At 29.4% G+C, this 19888-nt stretch overlaps 9 protein-coding genes across 9 annotated transcripts; 5 read left to right on the top strand and 4 right to left on the bottom strand.

Annotated features, from left to right (window-relative positions):
* Positions 1–134: 134 nt before the first annotated feature.
* Positions 135–1031, bottom strand: TBLA0B04020 (uncharacterized protein; the record flags this gene model as incomplete). The annotated part of the gene is made up of 1 exon (XM_004178711.1): positions 135–1031. One exon carries the CDS (start codon positions 1029–1031, stop codon positions 135–137), a length of 897 nt encoding a protein of 298 aa, XP_004178759.1.
* Positions 1032–1410: 379 nt separating this feature from the next.
* MCT1 ([acyl-carrier-protein] S-malonyltransferase) lies at positions 1411–2385 on the top strand (the record flags this gene model as incomplete). The annotated part of the gene is made up of 1 exon (XM_004178712.1): positions 1411–2385. One exon carries the CDS (start codon positions 1411–1413, stop codon positions 2383–2385), a length of 975 nt encoding a protein of 324 aa, XP_004178760.1.
* Positions 2386–5037: 2652 nt separating this feature from the next.
* On the top strand, positions 5038–7800 carry STE13 (Ste13p; the record flags this gene model as incomplete). Its single annotated transcript, XM_004178713.1, has 1 exon — positions 5038–7800. The coding sequence occupies one exon, from the start codon at positions 5038–5040 to the stop codon at positions 7798–7800; it is 2763 nt and encodes a 920-aa protein (XP_004178761.1).
* Positions 7801–8125: 325 nt separating this feature from the next.
* TBLA0B04050 (uncharacterized protein) lies at positions 8126–8896 on the top strand (the record flags this gene model as incomplete). The annotated part of the gene is made up of 1 exon (XM_004178714.1): positions 8126–8896. The coding sequence occupies one exon, from the start codon at positions 8126–8128 to the stop codon at positions 8894–8896; it is 771 nt and encodes a 256-aa protein (XP_004178762.1).
* A 325-nt stretch (positions 8897–9221) lies between these two features.
* SAS5 (Sas5p) lies at positions 9222–10106 on the top strand (the record flags this gene model as incomplete). Its single annotated transcript, XM_004178715.1, has 2 exons — positions 9222–9230; positions 9396–10106. The coding sequence occupies 2 exons, from the start codon at positions 9222–9224 to the stop codon at positions 10104–10106; spliced, it is 720 nt and encodes a 239-aa protein (XP_004178763.1).
* Positions 10107–10488: 382 nt separating this feature from the next.
* Positions 10489–11742, bottom strand: STE4 (G protein subunit beta; the record flags this gene model as incomplete). The annotated part of the gene is made up of 1 exon (XM_004178716.1): positions 10489–11742. The coding sequence occupies one exon, from the start codon at positions 11740–11742 to the stop codon at positions 10489–10491; it is 1254 nt and encodes a 417-aa protein (XP_004178764.1).
* An 846-nt stretch (positions 11743–12588) lies between these two features.
* On the bottom strand, positions 12589–14238 carry TBLA0B04080 (telomere repeat binding factor family protein; the record flags this gene model as incomplete). Its single annotated transcript, XM_004178717.1, has 1 exon — positions 12589–14238. One exon carries the CDS (start codon positions 14236–14238, stop codon positions 12589–12591), a length of 1650 nt encoding a protein of 549 aa, XP_004178765.1.
* A 739-nt stretch (positions 14239–14977) lies between these two features.
* On the bottom strand, positions 14978–15838 carry HHO1 (histone H1; the record flags this gene model as incomplete). Its single annotated transcript, XM_004178718.1, has 1 exon — positions 14978–15838. One exon carries the CDS (start codon positions 15836–15838, stop codon positions 14978–14980), a length of 861 nt encoding a protein of 286 aa, XP_004178766.1.
* Positions 15839–16966: 1128 nt separating this feature from the next.
* Positions 16967–19771, top strand: MGM1 (dynamin-related GTPase MGM1; the record flags this gene model as incomplete). The annotated part of the gene is made up of 1 exon (XM_004178719.1): positions 16967–19771. The coding sequence occupies one exon, from the start codon at positions 16967–16969 to the stop codon at positions 19769–19771; it is 2805 nt and encodes a 934-aa protein (XP_004178767.1).
* Between the last annotated feature and the right edge of the window lie 117 nt (positions 19772–19888).

Below are 19888 nucleotides of genomic sequence, written 5' to 3' on the forward strand. Positions count from 1 at the left end.
GACGCGCCACAAAACATGACGTCACAAATTGCAATTCGGAACAGTGGAATGTGGACAAAAAAAACATATCACAATGTCATCAATTCGTAACGCCATCGTGCTATTTGCCAATTAACAATTTACTTGGAATTGGCTTACTTGCCTCCTCCCATCCATGTCAAGACCCCATTAAACACTACAAGCATAATCCCACCACCTGGACCTAGACGGACAACTTTTGGTAAGAACCCCTTGTATAGAGCAAGAAACCCTTCTTCACGATAAACGACAAACAATGAGGGCCAAGCCCAATTGTATTTCCTTACCCCATTCTCCAAAATAGGTTGTGATTGAATTCTTGACTTCACCACATCGAATGGGATATTTAACAAAACACCAATGGTCCCACCGATCATCCCTGCAATTAAATCACGTATAGTAACATTTTTTTCCATACTTGGGTATTGGTTTAATATGGATCTGATTTGGAATATACTTCCAAAATAACCTGCATTCCATACAGACTGTCTCCATAGCGTACTTTCTAACCCGTTATAGATGGAAAAAACACCTTCTTTCTTGATTAAGTTTCGAAGAACATCCAATGGTCCTTTGAATACACTATTTCTATCTTGGAGTCGAATCTTGACCAATTCAAACGGTACTACCACAAACGCTTCACAAATACCTGCTGACGCACCACTCAATGTGGCAATTGATTGTGCCCCGACATTGGGGAAAAGACGTTTGTATTGGTATGAGAATTCTTCATTAGTAGCAAACTTGGTAGCACGTTTAGGTGCTTCCATGAGAATTGGTGAACTGATACCTTTATACAACTTACTAGCGCCCTCTTTACGGATCATTTTTGTGAAACAATCAATAATCCCACCATACATCGTGTCGCTATTAGTTATCCCAGGGTTAGACACTTGCAATTGCATACGTGTCTTTACGACATCCAAAGGATACATTAATAGAATCTCACTGATCCCAGCTACTGCTCCGGCGGTAAACTTGTACACAAAGGGTGTGTTTTTTTTTTCACTCATTGCTATGCAATTTTTTTTTCTTTTAGGTTTGATTAAGTTGATGCACAATTGAGGGTTTGCAATTGGTCTACACCTCTCTAAACACAATTACATCTATCTTTTTATACTCATCATAATATATATATATATATATGCATGTTTTAACACTAGAATTTATTTTTTTTTCTGTTTAAGAACTATTTTTCACTTCATGACTAAAACCCGTTAATTACTTACTTCCTTTTTTTCCCATCTCCTATTTACCCTTTTTTGCAAGGGAATTTCACGGATCTTAAATTAGATCTAGTCGAATCTTGATTAAAAAAAATAATAACATTCGGACTTTTATTTTTAAAACATTTAATATTATGCAGAGTTAACCAAAACCATAGAACAAACCATGCTATCGTTATTCACTTTCCCAGGCCAAGGCTCATCTGCGAACCTTCTAGTGTTTAAATCTTTATTACAAAACTTACCTATTGTAATTAAACAAAAGCAAATTAATAAAGAACTCTTAAATTTAATTTTCCAAACACCAACTAATCCAGGGAGTAAAACCGTTATTTCAGCGTTATTATTCCATCATTATACTTTAAATCACAATAATACTTTCACCAATGCAGTCTCGATAGGTCATTCCTTGGGAGAATTATCTTGTTTAACAATCAATGGATTATTTAATTTACAAGATGCGTATGAAATTGCCAATTATAGAAATGATATGATGATCAAACATACTTTGAATTATTTGATGCAAAAAAAGGCTCTTTCCAATGAACAATTTGAATTAGTTGCAATTTTAAATAAAAACTCCAAAAAATTTGATATAAATTTACCAGAGGTTGAACAATTAATAAATAATACTTCAATTACTATTGCCAATATTAATTCTAAAGATCAAATTGTATTAACTGGACTTTCTAAAGATATTGAAATCCTAACTCCTCAATTACCATCAAATTTAAAATTGAAAAAATTAATTAATCCAAATAATATTCCATTTCATAATAATGCCATTTTAAATCCATTAAGATTAGATTTAAAAAATTTCATGTATACAAGGTTAAATTCCAATGTAAATAAGTTAAAGATTCCAATCATTTCCAATTATAATTGTCAATTAACTGAATCTATCGATTCAGCTATTGAAAATTTCATTGATTCTACTGTTAATACCGTCCAATTTAATAAATCTATTGACAAACTATTTACTGATAACAATACACAAAAGATACCCGGAAAAATCGTTTCATTTGGTCCTGGCAATAATATCCATAATTTATTGAAAAAAAACTTGATCATTCCGCAACAAACAAGAGACTCGATGATTGATTACACTGACGTTGATAGTATAGTCTCTTTAGAAACTTAGCTAATAAAACTTTTATATGTAGTTACCCTTGTTTATGTGTTAAATTGTAAAGAATTTTTAAATAAAATATAAAATTAACAAAAAAAAATATAAAGACATGAGAACTGCTTAAAGGAAAGTAAAAAATATATCTTCACACCAAAATTGTAAAGAGAGGGGAAAGCATAGGGGCAAGTTAAAAAAAAAATCAGGAAAAAAAATCATAACGTTAAAGCTAATATAGAATAGGAAAATATACTTATTTTTTTTATTTTTCTTTTTTTAATAAAAGTATCAAAAAGCTAGAATATCAATGGGTACCATGGTTTTTGGTGTGAAAAGATAATACGAATAACTGAGATGCTTTTAAAGTAATAACAAATTGGCCTAACAAAAATGCATAGTAGGAATAATATATGAATATACGAAAAAGTGTAAATGAAACAAGAAACGGAATGCTGAAAGTGACGGTATTATAATTAATCCATCCCAAAATAAAAATAAAGCCGCTTAAATCAAAAATTTCATTTCTCTGTAATAATAATAGAATCTTTTTTTATTTTTTTTCTTTTTTATTGATTTTTAAGTTTTTTTAATTTTTAATAGTTAGTTATGTTATCGTGTTCGTAGTCGTAATTGTGGTCGTTAAATTGTAATGTAAAATTAATAAATGTAAAAATAATAACGTAAAATAATAATAGCAATAAATGTAAGTAAAATGCGATCACACTAAAGTATCATAAATGTGAAACAGTCATAAATTCGTAGCAAAGTGGAGTTGGAAACAGAGTTCTCTCGAATAGTCAATGCAATTGTAAATAGTAATTGGCAAAAAGTATACCGAAATAAATCAATAAGGTAAAATATAATAATGTAAATGTAAATATAAATGTAAATGTAAAAAAAGACGGCAACTGCAATGTAATAAAATGGCACTATAATAATAAAAAACTTGTAAAACTTCAAATATTTTAATAAGTACTAATCAGAATCATAAAAATGCAATAATGATAAAAATATAATGAAAGCAATAAAGGCCACTAAAAAGGAATTACACACATGGTACCCATTGTAAACGAGTGTAAAACCCTAAGGCTTTGGAGTCATATGCAAGACAAGTATACAAAATAGTGCATGAAGACCATCAGTTAATCTGAAATATCACTTGCACTTATATACCATTCCAAGATGTAATTTCATCACACTCAGCTTATCATTGGAGTATATTACATATTGCATTACCCAATACCAAGAGCATACGATTCCAGGCAAAAATGAACCGATAGCAAAGAGTCATCGTATATTGTCATTGTAGAATATAAGAGAATATTATCAGATTACCGCTAATGCGGTGGGGTAGTCTTTTTTCAATACGTATATTAAATATTACAAAGCACCAGCCTTTTTGTCTTAGTAGGCTTCGGTAAAAAGCCAAATTTGCGATGGCGTGATTGTGTTTACAGTTCCCCCTCTAGTGAAAAAACACTAGTTTAATTAACAAATTGGGAATTCACCCACTCAGAAAAGTGGATAACATCACCTATTTGAGTTTCGACAAGATATCAAAACAAATCAAACACCTCATGTTTTTTTGTTCTGTTTCTTAAACCATTGTGGAATAACATTACATGATTCCATATCTCCTATTTATTTTCTTCTAGAAAATTTCTTGTTAAAGAGAATAGAATTCAATTTCTCCACATTTTTATCTCAATTAAGAATCGGCCATTTGCTCGACAAAGTCTCCAACCCCTTATAAACTTCCACATCTTAACTTTTATTCGAGAGTAGTAACCCACCCAGCGATTTGTTGGGTTTGTAAATATAAGAAGAATAAGAAACCAAGATCCTTACATTCCACAGTTTCTTTAAGACATACTGTATCAAGCCATATTTCCTACAAGTAGAATTGCCATTTCACACCCTAATCTTATAATCTACGACGATTAGTCCTACTCTCGTATGCATCCTTCTACCCGAATGACATCATAATAGCATACTATTACAAGGATTGCATTTCGTACCTCTCTCTTTGTCTCTCGCATGCATAACCTCACATGCATCACTCCGTCTATGGCTAAAAGAAACGCAGCTTGACTAAAAGAAACTCAGCTTGACTAAAAGAAACTTATCAGGATAACAATTATCCTCCAATCTTTCTTATGTAATTATTTTTATTTATCATTTATTATCTGAATTGTATCACAAATCTTACATATTACACCAATCTCATAAACCTTAATTATCATATTTCTTTTTTTTTTCAGTATCAATAAATAATCTCTCCTTGATTATTGAAAAATCCATTTTCGGTAAGTGAAAAATTAAAAAAAAAAAGAAAAAAAGAAAAAGAAATTTATTTATCTTGATGAAAATGAAAAAAATTAGAAAATAAAAAAAAACAAAAATAAACGATCAGCTGTAAAATCGAACCGCTGACTTTTTTAAATTTTGTCTCCATGGATATATCCGGTTTAAGATGCCAATGGGATCTAGGACTAGATCCGCTCATAACCAGTTCCTATTTTAGAGTAAAGCCTCAACAGCGTAATAATCATTCTTATGAGACGTTTCAAGACATCAAGAACTAATCCATTTGGTTGGCCTTAAGAAGCATATTTAGACGTGGCTATTTTTCTTTTAGAGTGAATAAAAAAGTGATAGTAAAAAGGTATGTCGAATTCTACAAGGTCTCATAAGAGAAAGAATAGTCATCTCTTTCTTCAGAGAACGAATTCTGATTCATACTTGGCTTCTGAATATAATAACATGGATTCGAATTATGATAATTTACAATCGTCAATCAGCGAGACTCTTATGCCCTTGGAAGACAATTTAAATGATACCAGTATATATAACAATGCGAATAATAATAATGCTAATGCTACTAATAATAATACTAATAATCGGAACAAATTCCCTGCAGAGCAATTCGATATAGAAGAACAAAGGGATGCCTTGGCTGATCAATCTCTTTGGAGTTTTTTCAAGCCAAGGAAATCGGATGCCATGAGACGTAGATCATCGTTACCGATCGTTATCTTATCTTTCTTTTGCTTTCTTCTTATAGCGATTATATTATTATTCAGAGAATCAAAATTAATACATGATAAAAACCACTTTGATATCTCAACAAGAAATTTTGGCATTGAAACAGTATTAGATGGAGATTTTTTACCTTCTTTTAAACCTTTCCATTTCATTACTCATCCACATTCTTTTGCATTATCTCAAGATGAAGATCCAGGGCTATATTGGACCTTAAATGATGATAGTACACGATTTGTGGCAAGACAATTGTTTGATGAATCGTTTGAAAAAGATTTAACCTTGGGGACTGCTGGTTTCAAATATAATGATATCCTACATAACATTCATGCTATTGAGATAAATTATGATTTGAATAAGATATTATTGGGGTCTGATCTAGAAGTTCAATTCAGACATTCCACAACAGGCTATTATTGGTTAAAATATTTAAACACAAATGAAATAGAGCCTATTACACCTCTAGAAAATCAAATTGTTAAATTATCTTATGCAAAATTCTCACCAAGATATAATTTCATATATTTTGTTTATGAAAATAATTTATATTTGAAAAATATTAACAATGCAAATTCAAAAGTTATTCAATTGACAAATGATGGTTCTTTAGATATCCTTAATGGTAAACCAGATTGGGTTTATGAAGAAGAAGTTCTTGCTAAGGACTCTGCATTTTGGTGGTCATCAGATGAATCTAATTTTGTCTTTGCTAAATTTAATGATTCAAAAGTTGGTAAATATTCCATTCCCAAATATACTTCAGATGATGATAAATTATATTCTACTCAAAAAGTCATCAATTATCCAAAACCAGGTACAGCAAATCCATTAGTCTCAATGTATTTATATAATTTCCAACAAGGTGTTATGTTTGACATTAATTTGATGGATGATACATTAGGGGTTGATTACATCTTATATGATGTGATTTGGATAGATAGCAATCATGTTATGTTTAAGTTGACTGATAGAACTTCTAAAATCATGGAAATTAAAATTTTTAATGTTGAATTGAATAAATTTATATTAACAAACTCATTTAATTCATCATCATATAATGGTTGGTTTGAAAAACAAAAAGTTACTTTACCTATCCCTTCTAATATTGAAAAATATAGAATGGATTCAGGTTATATTAATATAGAAGTAGATATGGATTCCGGGTTTAATCACTTATTTTATTATCCAAAGGTAAACTCAGTTGAAAAGATTCAATTGACTAAAGGTGATTGGGAAATCTCGGGTTCTAAAGGGATAGTAGGATATGAATTCGATACTGATACAATTTTTTTCATGTCCAATAGGATAAATTCTCTTTCACAACAATTATATAGTGTTCGAATTAATGATCCTTTGAATGTCAATCTATTACAAGACCCCAAAAATGGTGAAAATTATTATCATTTCACTTTCAGTCAAAGTGGTAGATTTGCTATGATGGAATATGCTGGTCCTAGTGTTCCAACTAGATACGCTGGATATTTAACAGATTTAGTGTCGCCAGATATCGATCAAAATAAACATATTATCAATTTAACTAAAAATCATGAATTATCAGAAAGTTTAAGTAAATTCGATTTACCTATCACTTCATTCAAGACTATTCGTATACCTGATTCTCATCTAGATATTAATGTGGTGGAAATTAAACCACGTAATATGAATCCAAAGAAAAAATACCCCATCTTAGTAAATGTCTATGGTGGTCCAGGATCTCAAACATTTTCCACTAAATTTAATATCTTTATGGAAAATGCTGTGACTTCTGGTCTTGATGCTATAGTGTTACAAATTGAACCAAGAGGTACAGGAGGTAAAGGTTGGCCCTTTAAAACTTGGGCAAAAGAAAAAATTGGTTATTGGGAGCCAAGAGATATTACTGAGATTACTAGAAAATTCATCAAAGAAAATTCTCCCTATATAGATGAAGAAAGAGTGGCCATTTGGGGATGGTCTTATGGTGGATTTGCAACTTTAAAGACTATTGAATATGATGAAGGTAAAACTTTTAAATATGCAATGGCAGTAGCACCAGTAACAAATTGGGCAACTTATGATTCAATTTATACCGAAAGATATATGAATAAACCGATAGATAATCCTTCAGGTTATATTGAAATTTCAAAAATAAATAATTTTGCAGCATTTGGTAAACTAGAACGATTCTTAATTATGCACGGTACAGCTGACGATAATGTTCATATTCAAAACACTTTTAAATTTTTAGATGAGATGGATATTCATGATATTAGAAATTATGATACACACATTTTCCCAGATTCAGATCATTCTATTTCTCATCATAATGCACAAGACATTGTATACCAAAAATTATATTATTGGCTAGAAAATGCATTTACAAAGAAGTTTGATACATTATCTTATTGAATTAATGATGCTTTTTCATATTTTTATTTTTCATTGTAACAATAACACAAAATTAAAACTAATAGACAATTTTATATTTATGTAACATTATTCGTTTTTTATGTAGTATTAATTTATTTTTTTTAATTCGCGGATACCATTTTCTCTCTACCCTTTATTAATTTTACATTTGAATTTGTGACACTTTCATAAAATAATTATAAAATCAATTTTCTTTTACAATTAAACAAGTACTTAAACTTATGAATTAGTAAAAATTGTTCTATTCTTGTTAGTATCTTAAGAACAGTCTTAAAAATTATAAAAAATAATATCAAAATTCAAGATGAAATTTAAAACTTTGATTATTTTATCACTAACATTTATTCAATATTCAACATGTCGTAAAAATAAGAATTCAAAACAGAAAAATGAAGAACTTCAAATAATGGGTGATTCTATAACGAATGATTTGGATTCCATGTTTTTACATATGGATATTAGTAATTTAAATATTCAAAGTGTTGAACAAATCTTAGAATTATTAAAGCAAGAAGAAATACTGAATGAAAATGGTTCTTTAGAAAGTATGGAATGGAATGAAGAGAAAGCTAACGGAATCAAATTATTACTTGGAAACATTTTTACTGAAAAAGGGGGCAGATTAAAATCTATCGAAGGGGCAGAAAGGTTTCCCGAACTTCAAACTGTCATGCAAAAATATGCGTCACTACAAGATTTTGGAGATCCTTTTGGTACGGTATACGGTACTGAATTTACAACTCCATATGGAAATCCATGTTTGACCCCTGAAGATTTACCGTGCAATAGTGAAGAAGAGTTCCACAAATCTGGTGAAACTGAATTGGATAAGAAATCTGCTCCAAAAGTTATTCAAACTAAAAAGATTAAAACTGCTAAACATAAACCTAAAGTCACAAATATTACTAAAACTTATGGCCAAGCAGACATCCTAGCTAGACCAAAAGTCGAAAAAGAAGAACCAGAAACAAAAATTATCACTGAAGAAAAATTGAACTCTGCTATTAATCTCCAACCTACAGGTTTATTTTTTATTTTAAGCTTTAGCATTATATTTTTAATCCTTAATATCTAACATAGTTCCAAATCGAGTTTTTTAATATAGGTATATTATATATTTATATATTGACTATAACCTACTCTATTTAATTACCTGATCTATAGATCTAAAAATAAATTGGAAAGCTTTTAAGATTCTATCTAATACTGTCGTAAATCCTTAATTTGTGGCACACATTCTATTCAAATATCTTCGCGAAATTGAAGCGAAGAAAAATATAGGCTTCAATATCTATCTCAATAAATAATAGTAAAAAGAATGCTAATAAAATTTGAATATTTCAAAAAATCAACACAAAAGGAGTACTATAGTCCAAAGATATAGTAGATACAGTACTACAATGGTTGCCGTATGTTATTTATTTGAAATATTTAGCTATCGCTTAATATTTTTCCCAAAATTATATGAATTACCTACTAACAACTTAATTTAATATAATGAATAATTATACTGTGTGCCCAATATAACACGCATTATTCCATGAATATTTGATCTTTATTGTTATTTTTAATAGTCTGTCAAAAGAACTTTAAGAATTAAAACCCAACAACATATTCTACCAGATTTACCTCCAGTAGAAAACTTCCCAATGCGTCAATGGAGTATTGAATTGGCTTTATTAGATGAAGCTGGTAAAGAGGTACCTGCTACTATATTTGATAAAGTTATCTACCATTTGCATCCAACTTTTGCCAATCCAAATAGAACTTTCAAAGAACCCCCATTTAAAATTGAAGAACAAGGTTGGGGTGGATTTCCATTAGATATCAGTGTGCACTTTTTAGAAAAAGCAGGTGAAAGAAAAGTTACCCATGATTTAAATTTTCTCCAAGATTCTTATGAAGTCGATCATGTTATTCAAGTCCCATTAAATAAACCAACTCTAACTACTGAACTAGCAAAAAGTGGATCAGTTGAAGAACCAGTCGCCACTACAAAACGTAAAACCGCTGCATCCACTGCAGAACCTAAAGTTAAAAAAGCGAAAACTTCCAGTACTTCAACAATTAAAGGTAATGTGGATCTTGAAAAATTAGCTTTTGGTCTCACAAAACTTAATGAAGATGATCTTGTTGGTGTTGTACAGATGGTTACTGATAATAGAACTCCAGAGATGAACGTTACTAATAACGTTGAAGAAGGTGAATTCATAATTGATTTGTATAGTCTTCCAGAAGGTTTGCTGAAGAGTTTATGGGAATATGTTAAGAAGAACACTGATTAACATTGCCCTCTTCTTTCTAATTCTGACTTCATTTTTAAAATTCTTTAAAATTCTTTCCCATGTTCACTGGTTCAAGGGGATTACACAATAAATTAAATACCCTTCTGTATTATACTATATCCATATATATATATATATATCATAAATATGTATATAAATACAAACCATTATAAATATTTTTCGCCAAAGAAAAATACGATAATAAATTATTAAACAATACTGAAATAATGAAATAATTTTACCGCGTTGAAACATGTTAGTAGCAAAGCAAAAAAAATGAATAGAATAAGATTTAAGCCATGAATTTAATTTATTTACACCGGAAATAAATATTACAAATTAGTGTTTAGTTTTTACAAAAAAACCCTTCAATTTTTAATTACTACATAGTTGATGGAGTCCAAATCTTCATTGTAGCATCCCAAGAACCAGTACAAACAGCAAGACCATCTGGGCTTGAATGAACTCCGGATACTCTATTTGAGTGTCCATCCAGACGACCAACAACTTCTGCTTTAAGAGTATCCCAAATTAAGCAACCAATATCGGTGTAACATGCATACATAAGTCTACCAGATTTACTAAAATCTAATGATAATAGCCCTGGGCTATCTAGATACATCGAACTTAAAGAATGTGGAGATTTCATAGGCTTCGGGCTATATGAAGTTGATACGGAACTATAGGTAGGCTCCTTTTCTTGTCTGCCTTCCTTATTCAGCATATAATTTGCAATTTCGCAATCAGCTCTCAAGTCAAACATATGTATTATACCATCATCACTTCCTGTCACTATAGAATTACCATCGTTAAAATATTTAATTGCATTAACATCACTATCACTAACAAAGAAATTTTGCACTGCTGCTGGAGATCTTATATCCCATATATACGCATAACCATCTGAACCACAACTTGCAAATAAATTTGAACTATTTTCAGTGTTATGTGGTGGTAACGACATTGCTAGGACATCACCAAGATGGTTTGCATATTCTGTTACTCTTTTAGCCTTAGGGATATCCCATAAGGCGCACGTCATATCACCACTTGTTGTTATGACTCTTGAGTTATCAAAAAAATCCACATCCGATATATAGCATGTATGTCCTTTAAATATCGAGACAACACTTTGCTGAACTCTGTTTTCTTTGGAGACTCTGTAAATTGTACAATTATTATTTAAACCTGCGCTTGCTACTAGCTTCCCACTTGGAGAAATAGCACAAGATAATACCCACTGAGAATCTAATGGAATGGCATTTTGCTTTAAACCAGTAGTTGTATCCCAAATAAGCATAAACCCATCTTGACTCGCACTAAGAATAGATTTAGAATCCCTAGTCCATCTAAAATCTGATATTTTATTATTATGGCCCTTTAATGTCAAGGTTGTACTTAAATTTATACTATTTTTTTTCAATGATGGCACACTTTTAGCCATATCGAGAAGATTTGCATCATGTGCTTTACTTTTTACTTTATCAATTTGGCTATACAAATATTTTGTTTCCTGTCTTGCTAATTCAATCTTTTGTTGAATATCATTCTCTAGGATAGTAATATCTGGCATACCACCAGCCTGCTGTTGTTCCATAACTTGTGAGAATTCAGAAGTCGGTGATTGTATGCTCATTTTATATTGAGTAAGATATTTAGCAGATGGTTTTCACCTAGCTTTTAATGAGAATAGTAACAATGTTAATAATAATAATTATAATAATAATGAGTAGAATATATTTGATGGAGTATCTTGTTCTATATATTATAAATAAATTAAAGGTTATAATTCTGAATTCAATGTTAATATAATAGAAAAAAATTTTAAAAGGCAAAATACCAATGAAATTTTATGCTATTATTATGAATTTAAAATTTTCAAGATAAAGAATTTTAACAAATGTTGAGTAAACAGCCATTAGGGAATAATGGCACAGATTACAAAACCAGACCTTCATAAATATTTCTCTATTAAAAATTTCACGTAAACCTCAGTTATTCATAACAAATTAATATAATTGAATCCTTCATTTCAATACTATTACCCTTATAATATTATGTGGTCTACAAAATTACTAAAATAGACATTCTACGCAATTTTCTGTGGAAATGTTATAGGTGCTGCGAAAAGCGAAACCTCAAAAACACGTATAATATTACATCAAAGATAATATAGGTTTTTTAATAAGAGAAAAAGGAAGTAAGCAAAAATAGATTCGAGGCTAATTGCAAATACGTTATGTCGTGAAGAGTTGAGATATGAAGTCACTGAAATTTGTTGATCTTGAAAGTTGCCATAAAAAGCATTGATATGTTTACAGGAAAAAAAGAGATGACTTGATCAACGACTATAAAAAAAACCGACTAACCAATAGTATCTAAAGTCTTCACCCACGTAATAGTGTCACAAAGGTGTTGCTACTACAAGACATTATTTGAAGCTAATATAGATAGGAAGAAGATCTTGTAGGAGGGTTATGATTTATATGCCCTTCTTTTTTTTAATCTTGTTTGCCTTCGATATATTCCCCGTTACTTTTAACAGATATTCAGGTAACTCAATTTTATTTTTCAAGTAATATAATTTCCAGTTCCTAGCTTTATCTTTTAATTGAACTTGAGTTCTATTTTTCAAAGCCTCATTATATCTACCACCAGGACCATATAGATCCAAGATCTTTGACCAAGAAGGACCCACAGCTTTTAAACCAGAGACTAAAGCTGCTTCTTCTTCCTTAAGCCATATTCTTTTAGACGTTGGTTTCTTAGACGGTTTATTTAACATGGCATTTTGCATATTTTGGATTTCCTTTACTACGATAGGATCTGGTGTAATGGATTTTATAATTAATTCCTTATTCGAAGCAATTTTAAGAGAATGATCTGGAAACCCTTTCCCATTATCGAGCTCTGGGTCAGATAATAATGTTTCTGGTATGCTTAATTCTGAGATTTGATCTTTAATTGGCCGTTTCTTGATTATTTTAGAATTTCCCTCATTTTTAAGATTTTTGGACAATTCAATATTAGACTTTTTTGATGATATTTTTGGAAAATTTAATTTACTTGTATCCTCCCTTTCTTGGATTGATCCTTTATTATCCAACGTGTCATGGAATAAAGGTGATTTCAATCTACCTTTTCTACCCCACACTAATAAACCAAGGTGCTTATTACAATATTCTAATAGACCTTTCATATATTGTTCCCAATTATATTCCATTAATAATTGATTCAAATCAGTTACTTGTAATAAATTTTCTTTTCTACGAGAAGAACGATCAATAAAATCTTGTTCAGCCGAAGTTATGTCATTAAATTGAGATGTGGTTAAGGTACTTTGTTTTGTAAATAGAACATTAGCCATATTTTCAGGAAAGATGATATCTAAATATTTAAATTTAATATCATCCGGAATTAAATTTACTAAACTAATCGGATCTTTTGTTATGGAGGAATTTTTTTGGGCAATTTCTTGTGTTATTATTGATATATATGCATGTGTTTTTAGATCTAAAAATAAAACCGCTTGAGTCTTTAATAATTTTCCTGAATGATCTGATGCACATAAGATATTATCATATAAAGTATCTTCATCAATTTCAAGAGTTGATGGACAAAATATTTTTAAGAAATTTTTTTGTAAGTATTCAAATCCAAATGGGAAAAAATTTAATAGAGTTAATAAATAACTTACAATATTAACTTTTCTAATTGTTGTTATAATAAAGGTGGAATGACCTTTTAATAAATAAGGAGGGAATTGAATATCTAACCAAATTCCTGGAACAATATCTGAAACAGTTAATGGGATGCTTATATCTGATTTGTATAAAAGTAAAGAATCTTTAAAGATTTGAATTAAATGATGAAACAATTTAGTGTCAGGTTCTATAATTTTTGGAGTTCCATCTTCTGAAGAATCCAAATATGAATATTTTGGGTCTAATAGAATGGCAATATTAGAGATATCATGATAATTTAAAAGGAGGAATCTTAATATTTGAGTTGATAAAAGATCTAAAAGACAGATAGTTTTGACATTTAATCTTGCTTTTTTTGGTAAGTATGGTAGAATTGAATCAAATTTTTTGGAGATTGGTTTATCATCTAATTTTTTAATTTGATTCATAACAATGATAACCTTGCTTTAAAAAATATAATCAACCAGTTTTTAAATGGTACTAAACACACACAAAAATAAAAAGTGATATATTTTAGAATTGATCATTATATGTGAAATTGCTTTATTTCAATTGAAAAGAAATTAGAAAAAATCTCATCGATCGATGAGCGGAGATTGCTATTTTTTTCCGCAATCATATTTCCTAAAATGACAATTACTATAATGAGGGAAAAGAAAAAATATTAAATTAAAACAGAATATATTATTAACTTCTAAGTATAAGTATTAAATCAATTAATACATTGATATATAAATAAAAAACAATTACAATAAAAAAAATACAATGCTTTCCTTTTAGGAAGAGAGCTTGAAGTAATAATAATAGTAATAATAAGTAAATAAAAATAATTTAATAATAATAATAATAATAACACACATATTTAGAGAAAAAAAAATAATAAAAATAAAGGTAAAATAGACTAAAGATAGAAGTATGGATAAAAGTAGTTAGAAAAATAAAAAAATAGAAGGATGGGAAAATAATTAAAAAAAAAAGAAGATAAAATATTTTAACATATATTATAATTGAAAGAATGTTAATAAATGACAAAAAAAATTAATTACAATTAAGATTACAAATTTGGGCAAACAAATAAATGGATGGAAAAGAAAATATATGTATATTCATAATTTTTTCATTCTTTTCAGATATCTTTTATTTAATTTAAATTTTAATTTTGATGTTTTATTTTGCCGAGACTTTAGCAGTTTTCTTTTGAATCTTAATAACTCCAGAAGGACCCTTTGGTTGTGCTAATACACCTGACTCAACACCTTTTCTTACTGCAGAATTGAATAAGTTATCGAAATGAGTACTACTCACATTTGAGTAATTATCTTTAATATATTTCTTTAAAGCAGTACGGCTTGAACCTTTACCATTATTTGTTGATTGGATAGCTTTAATGATCATATCTTTATAAGTTGGAGTAGAACTAGATGAAGAAGATGAAGGCTTTGATTTAGGCTTTTGTGATTTTGATTTTGATTTTTCTTTTGATGCAGCAATAGATGTAGATTTCTTTGTGATTTTTTTATCACTTGAAGTAGTTGTAGATGCAGTGGTTGATGATGAAGATGATGATTTTTTACTAACTTTCTTATCAGTGACTGCTTTAGTAGCTTTAACTTTCAATTTAGATTCTACAGGAGTAGTGACTATTGAAGTAGTAGTGGTGGAGGTGGCTTCCTTCTTTGGGGTAGATGATGGGGAAGGCTCCTTTTTGGCTAATTTTAATGGACCAGAAGGACCTTTTGGTTGCATGAAATCCTCAGTTTCGACACCCTTTTTAACTGCATTATTGAAATAAACATCAAAATTTGGAGCAGAACCGATCTTGGGGTAATTTTCCTTTATATATTTTTTCAAAGACTGACGACTTGACCCCTTTCTTGTTTCCTTCAAAGAGATTAAAGCTTCAGTGATCAATTCTTTGTATGACTTCTGGTGGTCTTCCTTCTTCTTTGGATTGGCATTAGCTGAATATTCAGTCTTGGCTGGCTTTGGCTTGGTGGCTGTGGAAGTTGTAGCTTTCTTTGGAGGCATTTTGATAAGTAGGAGGGGGAAAACTGTTTTTTTAGTTGGCTTTTTTTTTTATTTGTTTATTTTGTTTGCTTTAATAAAATTAAGAAATAAAAAACAAAATGTTGTAAGATGAACTAAAGCAAATATCAGATGAAAACCAAGAGTAAATGAGGTTCAAAATAAATAGATTAAAATCGAGGGAAAAGGATAAATTTTCTTATTTTTTATCTTAATTTCCAAGGAGAGATTCCGGGTTTCAAGTATTTATATAAATTTAACAAAACAACAAAACGCAAAAAAAAAATTAAATTTAAAAATAAAAAATAAAAAAATATCTTATTAGAAAAAACATAACAAAACAAGATAAGATAAGTGTTTGGAAAATAAGCTACAAGACAAGACGGAGGAATAAAAACAATAACAGTACACGCCTGAAATCCAATTAATCTAGGCAACATCTAAACTTCTTGAACTTGCTCTTAATTTATCTCAATCCCCTTTTGCCCAAAATTAAACTCAATTACTAAACTGTATTCTGCGATTCAATCGTTTTGGAGCACAAACGGCTGTTCAACTTGACTAGAATCTTGGTGTTACTAATGACTTGTTAGTTAGTTTGAGGTTTTTTGCTAGCGGTAAAGCTCGAAGATGAAAGGGATGAGAAGATAGATAACATGTTTGTGGATTTGTCCCTTTTCGGTAAGGGTGCGAAAAAAGTTTCGCGTGTGCGACGCGAAAAAAACGTTGTACGGGAAATTCTGAACGTTAGGGTTATCCGGGGTTCTAAATCCGGAATGTCAGGGTACACGCTATATTTTGAGGGTTTTGGGTGGGGAATGTCAGGGTTATGGAGTATAGGGTTATCTCCCAAGAAGAAAAAAAGAAATTTAAAAAAAATAAAAAAAATATAAAAAAAATAAAAAAAATAAAAAAAATAAAAAAAGGATCTGGCTGGGATTCGATCCCAGGGAAAAAGGAGGGGTTAATGAGTTTTGATATCTATGAATTATGAATTAATGACATGTATATATATATAAAAATGTATTTATAATAAACAATTTGATATTTACTTAAACTTAGATATATAATTACTAAAGAACAAAGGACAAATCTGATTCTTTCAAAGTATTTTATAAACATCTTTCATGGATGAACATGGTTTCATCTAGAAATATACTTGTTAAGAAATCATCTAATTCATTCAATGTTTTGTTGAATTGGAATAATCAAATGTCTATACGACATTTCTCAAAACTTTTAAGATTTAAAACTCTCTCAAGATCATATTCCTATATTGACAACCACAATTGTTCCAATTCGTTACTACTTATTAAGAAAAATGTGATTGTATCGAAAAATTTTAATCATAATTTATCAATTATATCACAACAAAGATTCATTTCATTATCATTTATACCTAAACTAATTGTCAAGACTGTCAAATTTCCTGCTTATATAGCAGGTGGTGCTGCTGGTGTTGGTTCTTATATGGCTTATAAATTGGAAGAAGTGAATAATTTTGCCAAGGATAAATTAGATACAATGAAAGATATTACAGATTATTTAAAAGATACATATAATAACTCTACTATGTTCAAAAAAGATTCTCATTCTGGTAATAACAACAACAATAACAATACGAATGGTTCAGATACTGGGTTAGGTACTGCAGTACTATTAACCACATTAGCTGATGAGGATAAGAGTTATGAAGGTGATGTGGAAGAAGAAGAAGATGATGATGAAGAAGAAGATGAGGACGATGAATATTCATCGGATCAAACCCAAGATGAAATGTTGAATTTGACAAAGCAAATGATCGAAATTAGAACGATCTTAAATAAGATCAATTCCACAACTTCACAACAATTAACTTTACCTTCCATTGTCGTGATTGGATCTCAATCGTCAGGAAAATCATCTGTGCTGGAATCTATCGTTGGTAAAGAATTCTTACCAAAGGGCTCTAATATGGTGACTAGAAGACCTATTGAATTAACATTGGTTAATACTCCTAATGCAAATGAAATTACCGCAGATTTCCCAGCAATGAGGAAATATAATATCAAGAATTTCAATGAAGTTTCCAAATTATTATTAGAATTAAATATGTCTGTTCCTTCATCAGAAGCTATTTCTGAAGATCCTATTGAATTAACCATCAAGTCACCAAATGTACCAGATTTATCATTGGTAGATTTACCTGGGTATATTCAAATAGAAGCTGCTGATCAACCTTACGAATTGAAATCCAAAATTGCTAAATTATGTGATAGGTATTTACAAGAACCGAATATTATCTTAGCCATTTCTGCAGCTGATGTGGATTTAGCAAATAGTTCAGCTTTAAGAGCTTCTAAATTAGCGGATCCCAAAGGGTTAAGAACCATCGGTGTCATTACAAAATTAGATTTAGTGGATCCATCCGTAGCTAGAAACATTTTAAATAATAAAAAATATCCTTTGAAAATGGGATATGTTGGGGTCATTACAAAATCACCTCCCAAGCAAACCACTGCAAGTAGTATTATGAAATCTCGCTCTTTATTTGCCTCTTCTTCATCCACCACCACCTCTTCTTCAATGTTAGGCAATTCTCAATCGAATAAGAATTCTGTTTCTTCTGAAAGACAAAATTTAACTCGCCAATTTGAAAAAAAATTCTTTAATGATCATAAATCTGAATTTAAAAATTGTCAAATATCAACAAAAGTATTAAGAAAAAAATTAATTAAAATCTTAGAAATTTCCATGTCAAATGCTTTAGAACCAACGTCTGATTTAATTCAACAAGAATTAGATGATACTTCTTATTTATTTAAGGTAGAGTACAATGATCGTCAATTGACTCCTAAATCTTATCTTTTAAATAATATTGATATTTTAAAATTGACAATTAAAGAATTTCAAGAAAAATTTAATAGAAATGAAATGAAATCGATATTAAGAGCCAATTTAGATCAAAAAGTATTAGATTTCTTGGCTACTCGTTATTGGAAAGATGGTCAAATATATGAATTATCAAAAGAATCTAATACTACAAAGAATCCTCAAATTAATAATTCTTCAAATACAACCGATTCAGATATGTTATATTGGCATAGAAAATTAGAATTAGCCTCTTCAAGTTTAACAAAGATTGGTGTTGGTAGATTATCAACTGTTTTAATCACAAATTCCATTTTAAAAGAATTAAATAACATATTAGATTTAACTAAATTGAAAAATCATGATTTAATTAAAGAATTAGTAAATAATACTGCCATTGAAATTTTAAATTCAAAATATTATACTACTGCTGATCAAGTAGAAAATTGTATTAAACCATTTAAATACGAAGTAGATTTGGAAGATAGAGATTGGGATATTGCTCACGAAAGATCTATTAAATTAATAAATGAAGAGTTGAGACAATGTAACGATAGATTTGAAAAAATTAGGAATACTATTGGTGGTAGAAAATTAAAACAAGTAATGTCCTATATTGAATCAAATAATATCGATAGTAATAATAATGCTACCATTCCAGAAGAAACTCTTGGTATGTCTAAATTATTAATTGAAAGAGGTTCTGAAGCCTTATTTTTAAAGAAACGTAAGGACGTATTAGATTTTAGATTAAAATTATTAAAGATTAAATGTAATTCTACGAGTGAAAAAGATCAATGTCCGGAGGTATTTTTAAATGCAGTTAGTGATAAATTAACATCAACAGCTGTTTTATTTTTAAATGTGGAATTATTAAGTGATTTTTTCTATAATTTCCCAATAGAATTAGATAAAAAATTAAACGCATTGACAGATGAACAGATTGAAATGTTCGCTAAACAGGATATCAAAATCGCTAAACATATTGAACTACAACAAAGAAAAGAATTATTAGAATTAGCACTTGACAAAATGGATTCAATTTTGTTATATAAAAAGAGTTATAAAAATGTAAATAATAAATAAATTAATAATGTCTCTCTTTAATTTTATGAAACTAGAATTTACAACGTAAACAGAAATATCAAACTTAAACTATATATCACAAATTGAAAGTTTTATATGAGGTTGATCTTTCTTTTA

The sequence above is a fragment of the Henningerozyma blattae genome, chromosome 2, assembly GCF_000315915.1.
Source record: "Henningerozyma blattae CBS 6284 chromosome 2, complete genome".
NCBI lineage: Eukaryota > Fungi > Ascomycota > Saccharomycetes > Saccharomycetales > Saccharomycetaceae > Henningerozyma > Henningerozyma blattae.